Genomic DNA, 6596 nt, shown 5'->3' on the forward strand with positions numbered 1-6596 from the left:
AGGTGTAGATGCTATCAAGTCAATGACACTTTCCCTCCACACCTCTACTTACACTAGTAGGAAAACTCTTATAGACGGAGCTTAATTCTGTGGCGCACCACTAAAAATGCGCCACAGAAAATTATTTTGTGGCGCACCACGCACGGTGCGCCACAGAAATAGCTTAATTTTGTGGCGCACCAACAATCCATGCGCCACAGAAATAAGGTGGGGCCAGCCCCAATCATTGGTTTCACTATTTCTGTGGCGCACGTGACCACGTGCACCACAGAAATAAGACATTCTGTGGCGCACTGGTCCTGGTGCGCCACTGAATTAAGACTTTCTGTGGCGCACGTGGGATGGTGCGCCACAGAAACAACACATTTTTGTGGCGCACATGAGTTCCGTGCGCCACAGAAGTTTTTTTGGCGCCTGGCGGCAACTCCACCTCCCCCCCCCTGTGGATCGCCTTTTTTACCTCTGTAAAAAATAAAAGAAATAGATAGAAATTTCAAAAAATAAAATCCTTCGAGATTCCCATGTATTATGTCATCTAGCACCACTGAAATTTAACAAACATGAATTTTGATTTTTTTTGCAAAATTGTGTGGGAAAATCATCAAACTGGATTTCTGGTTGCATACGAACTCAAAAAAAGACGCATAATATATCAAAATGATCCCACGAAAATTCTACATCCGAATTCACCTGGGCTTGCCCGGTTGGACAATTTTTAGAATAGCCAAATTCAAAAAGAGTAAAAAGTTACGGCCAGTTAAAGTTTTTTTGCTGCAAAATACAAAAAAAAAGAAAAAAATTCTGTGGCGCACCTAGTGCCCACGCGCCACGGAATTAACGTCCAAAATTTGAATTTTCTGCCGCCCTCCTCCACTTCTCCTCACTACTCCTCCACTTCTCCTCACTTCTCTTTGGATGCAAACTTCTCCTCCACTTCTCCTCCTCCTCCTCCTCCACCGGCCACCACCACCACCACCACCTCCTCCGGCCTCCTCCTCCTCCTCCTCCACCACCACCACCACCACCAACACCACCACCAACACCACCTCCTCCGGCCTCCTCCTCCTCCACCACCACCACCACCTCCTCCGGGGCTGGCCTCCTACTCCAGCGACCTCCTCCTCCTCCTCCTCCGGCGACGACGACCTTCTCCTCCCCCTCCTCCTACTCCGGCGACCTACTCCGGCGACGACGACCTTCTCCTCCTCCTCCGGCGACCACCTCCTCCGGCGACCACCTCCTCCGGCGACCACCTCCTCTTCCTCCACCACCAACTTCTCTTCCTCCACCACCACCTCCTCTTCCTCCACCACCTCCTCCACCACCACCACCTCCATCACCACCACCACCACCACCACCACCACCTCCTCCTCCTCCTTCACCCACCCACCTCCGGCTACCTTCCAGCGAAATTTTTAAAAAAATTTAAAAAAATTTGGTGGCCCCAGATCTAGATCTAGATCTAGATTTGGCCGCCATTTTTTTTAAATTTCAAAAAAAAAATTCTGTGGCGCACCACCGCCGGTGCGCCACAGAAATAAGACTTTCTGTGGCGCATGGGCCGGTGCGCCACAGAAACCTTATTTTTGTGGCGAGAATTCTGTGGCGCACCGCCCATGCGTCACAGAATTGATTTTTGGTGCGCCACTGATGAGCCTTTTCCTACTAGTGTTAAAGGAAGAGGAGCCTTTATATTTCTAATCACCAGAGTTCATTGGAGGAAGAGGACCAGCCAGAATAATGCAAGCACGACAGTTTCTTTATTTTGGTTTGCTTAATTAATATACAACCTATTAAAACTAACTCTCTCCTCAGTACTGGGTCTATTACATTATTTTTTATCATTTAACATTTATATAATTATATCCGCCTTTACTTTTATGTTTGGATCAAAAGTCTTTCTTATATTTTGATTTTTTTAGACATCTTTCATTATATTTTTATTGTTTATATTTTCCACTTCCTTAATTCTCATTTTGTTCAGTCTTTTCTATTTTGTTTTTATATGACAATATACCAATTTTAATTTTTTCATGATTTTACTGTTTTATTCTACTTTTAAAATAATACATATTTTCTGACTTATATGAATAATCTTATTGCCACCAGAAATACTTAGCTTGTTTGGTATTTTCTTCTTGTTCCTTTTTTCATGTTACTTTTTAGATACATTTGAAGTAAAGGAGGATTTCTTTTACGTACATTGACATATTTTTATTACGAACATGAACATGTATTTATGCACATGAATATTAATTTACGAGATGAACATTATTCCTTTATGGATATGAGCATTAACTAGGAATAAACTATGTGAACAAAAATGTATAAAATATTTTTTCCTTGAGTTAGATATATTCGAAATAGGTATAAATATATACGTACTCTATTCTGAAAGAAGTGATTTAACTTTTTCTAGATACAGATATATTTTGACGCATTTCAGTGTGTAGATACGTGTGTATCTAGATAAAGTTGAGTCACTTCTTTTTGAATAGAGGTTGTATATATTTATTAAAAGAATTTCTTTGTTTTTAAAATTAATATATATATGTAAATACTGAAATTATTATAAACATAAAAATATACATGTGTTAATTGTCCACACCCAATGTGGTCCACAAAGAAAGCTTCACACCTCACAAACTGTATTTGATTCTTAAAGACTCAAGTACAACCCTAGGATAACAAGAGGAGCAAGTATGTGAACATTTTTTAAATTAAACCTTTTAAAATTTAAACATTTTTAAAATTAGAATATTTTAAAAATTTAAACCTTTTCAAATTTGAACATTTTTCAAAATCTAAATATATTTCATATTTGAACTTTTAGATAATTGGCTAGGACGAGATGTCGTGTGTATGTGCGGTTGCGAGGGATTGACACACGTTAGGCACTGTATAGGAATCCTGAGGAAATTGTGATCTAGGGTGGCATTGTTTTGTTCGGGAGATCACAATAGTAATTTGAAGTCCTCTTAGGTTTTATGGTCTTTTATAGCATGAAAAGGGTTCAAGCCTGTTGAGAAAATTTCAAGACAATTAGAGAAACCACCACTCTGGTTCTTCTTTTGCAGATAGGACCAACTATATAAATTTGCTGCAGAAACCAGGAAGTCGACACGGCTAAATTGGGATTTGGACCTCTCTATAACATATTGCACCAAAGGCTGGTGGTTTCTTCAGCAAACTATGTATTTAGTGCATTACACAAAACAACATCGAAGATTGGTGGTTTCTTAATTTTAGGTCACAAAGTTCGCAAAGCACACTGCTTGCCTAAAATATGTTCTTCAAAAGCGGATGGCCCGTTGGCTCAACCTCACCCCTTCCCTAAAATTTCTTAGTTCTCCTAAACTGTCCAGTAATAGCGTAAGCATTTTTTTAAATAACATTGCCCAAAGCAATTCGACGTCCACCGATTCCACGTCGTACAAACAATACTGGTCCCACACTTCCGATGTTTCGCCTTTTTGTCTGCGCTCTGCTTGCAACCATGTTATCTCTGTTGAGAGGCTTTGGCCCCCAGCGCCTAGAATCTAGATTACCACCTTCGTGATCGAAAGGACATCAACTTTCACTTGTTCAGCAGGGGAAAAGATGTTGGCATCTCTCAAAGAAGAGAAGAAACGCTGCCTTCTATAGTTCTTTGTTGCATTTTAACTTTAAACCATATGCCATTATACTCTCTTCGGTAGAAGCGTAGCACATGCATCACGTACCTATCTGGTCAGCAAGGTTGTAGCCGTTGCTGAAACGGCCGGTGGGCTTGTGGGTGGGGAAGTCGACGCCGTAGCGCTGGTAGTTAGCCCTGCAGTCGGGCGAGCAGCCCGGCAGGAGGTTGTTATTGCCGACGTCCACCGTGGAGTCCCCGAGCACGTACATGGCCGGCATGAGCGGCTCCCCGGCGCCTGCGACTCGCAGCGCGAGCCCGGACACGCACAGCGCAACGAGCACGAACGCCCCGCCGTTTCTGGTCGCCATTGGAGCCCTCTTCTCCGCCGCCCTACTCACTTCTTCAGTGGTTAACGGGCTAGCTAGCGCTCATCTCTGAAGGTGGCACCGGCATGTCTTTATATACACTTGTTGACCCAATGTTGTCCGTGGAACGAACAAAGGCGGCCGAGGCTGTATAATAATGCAGTGCGTGGGTATCTTCGAACCCCTCGCCGCAGTAAGCTAGCGATCCGAGGGATATGCAGCGTATATCATGTTTGTTCTGTAATGCAGAAGCGGTTAACGGATCTTCATGTGTAACTCAGTCAAGCTAATTGTTATTGTAACAAGTGCCAATTTCCAGTGGCAACTTACCATTGGATGTTCAGCTAGGGACATTGCACTCAAACGGCTTATGCCAGCGTACATACGGTACTGACTAATGAACGGCTAGTACTAGCTAGTGGAAAATGAAGTTCAGGCTTGGATTATCAGTCAGTTCGCCGGTGCCCAATTAGGGTTCAGAAGATGAGTATACAAAGCTAGAACGAGACCGAGACGCGACGTCCCGGCGGCATCGCTCCTAGCTAGCTGGCGCTGTGATTGCGAAGTTCATAGAATACATCAGCGCTGAACGGGACGTGGTCGGCGCGCCCTCGCCATTCGCTACGTCAAAGCCATACATATATACGCCTTGTTGTTTAATCAGTAGCGTATGCTATGTCAAAAAAAAGACGTACTTAATGAGATACGTACGTGTCTGCATTCGTCAGGCATTTCGATGACCATTGCTCGCGTATAAATGTGAAAAAAAAAGATTGTTCAGGTATTTAAAAGTTCACTACCGGAATCAGTCACAATGCCGGTGCATTTATCGGGCACTGGGCAAACATGTGACTTTCCCTAGTGCCGCGATAAAACACTCACAGTTCACCAGTCCTTGCACTCGGCAACTTTTCTGGATGGAGGATAATTTTTTTGCCCTAATTAATCTACTAATTAAGAAGAGAAAGTGTTCAATTAATTAAAGGAAAGTGGACAAAGAAACTGTTACACAACACTCTACAAGAGAACAACACCAAAAACATGCAATCTCCAACCCAACTAGCTAGAACCGACGACCCAAGGAGGTAAGGAACACCGCAAAAAATACACTGAAAGGACATGCCAACTTTCCTGAACAAGTGTCCATTTTAATTGAAGTTAACGGTAAACATGCGGTGGGATCAGCTTTTGCTGGGCAAAAGAGTAAAATATAACATAATGCACATACGTATTTGGATTTCAAGGAGTGACCTAATGCGCCCATTTTTAATCTTCTAAGCGCTATAAATAGTTTATTACGAAGCAAACGCAAAGAATATGGTGCAAATTGACACCTCTTCAATCTTCGCACAATGTATACACATTGGATGACCAATTTTGAAGTGTTAATTTTTTTCACAATTTCTCGCTACATTCACCCATTTAAATGATTTTTTTGCAAATTTTCTGAAAGTAACTCAAATTTGAACTATGTATTTTAATTTGCTCCTAAAGATTGTCAATAATAATTTAGAGGTATCCAAGTATGATTCTTACAAACAAACATGGGTGTTGGGAATTTTAGGACCTACGAATGAATAGTTTCACAGGTGATTTTGACTCATTTTGAAAAAAAATGTCAAAAATCAAAATCCTTTGGCATGGAGACTTTTATAATCTTCATAAAATGAACTTAATTTATCTCGAATATTTCTTCGTGGGGCCTCTTTCTTAATTTGTCTCTTATCTCTTATCTCGGTCCGGTGGAATTTGTTGTAGTTCGTTAGATGTATGACACCATGCATTAATCATAGTTTATGATTTAATAGTAAAGATGGTAAAGGTGTCCTACCTTTCGATTAGATGAAGATAACTTTGATTTGTTGATGCCCCTCAAATTTTTTTTTTGATTTGTTGGTGGTGTTCGTGCTTGACGATGCGACTACACGTGCAAAGCTCGTGCTCCAATGCAATCGCTAGGACAATCTCTGGGAGTTACTGATCTTGCGGTTGCACGATCAGCCTGACCAGCATGGATCTTAATTCCTACCTGAAATCGAGAATAAGTAAGAACTAATAATGCAATCAGAATATTACGGATAAATATGAAGCTTTATTGAAAAAAAGGTGGGATTCTGAATAGTCAGTCTTGTTCTGGGCGTTGGCCTCAAAAGAAGTACATGAGAGTTGCAGGAACGACTAAATTTTAATCTAATAAAAATCCTAATCTAAACGTGACGGCTAGTGAGGTATTTAAGGAGGAAAATGAGAGGGTTTCAGCCAACCCTAGGTATGGTGGCCAAACCAACCTCTATGGGTCATTTTCTCCTTCAATACGGCCTCTAAAAAGTGGCTGAATTAATTCCTGCGAAAATGATATTTGTCTGACCCAAAACTAAAGGTGACGCGACACAATATTATGCTATGGACAAAATTATGAAGTATAATCTTGTATATTTCGCACAACTCTTCATTCATCATTATGGTGGCTTCAAAGTTCTGAAATCTTCACTTGTTGCCCCCTCTTGAATCCTCACATGATTGTTTCCATCTCCATGCACGGTCATGCTTCAATGCTTGTTCTTCTCATCCATGCTAGTTCCATCATTCGCAAGAGTAACAAACAAATCTGATTT

General features: G+C 41.5%; 1 protein-coding gene across 1 annotated transcript; it reads right to left on the reverse strand.

Moving 5' to 3' along the window:
• Positions 1-3714: 3714 nt before the first annotated feature.
• On the reverse strand, positions 3715-4016 carry LOC127329374 (GDSL esterase/lipase At5g55050-like). Its single transcript, XM_051355901.1, has one exon. It carries the CDS (start codon positions 3982-3984, stop codon positions 3715-3717), a length of 270 nt encoding a protein of 89 aa, XP_051211861.1. The 5' UTR covers positions 3985-4016.
• Positions 4017-6596: the final 2580 nt, after the last annotated feature.

The sequence above is a fragment of the Lolium perenne genome, chromosome 2 (assembly GCF_019359855.2).
Source record: "Lolium perenne isolate Kyuss_39 chromosome 2, Kyuss_2.0, whole genome shotgun sequence".
In the NCBI taxonomy this organism is placed as follows: domain Eukaryota; kingdom Viridiplantae; phylum Streptophyta; class Magnoliopsida; order Poales; family Poaceae; genus Lolium; species Lolium perenne.

What these genes read in the sequence shown, in the direction of transcription:
- LOC127329374 (XM_051355901.1), bottom strand. Translation starts at nt 3,984, where the DNA reads ATGGCGACCAGAAACGGCGGGGCGTTCGTGCTCGTTGCGCTGTGCGTG.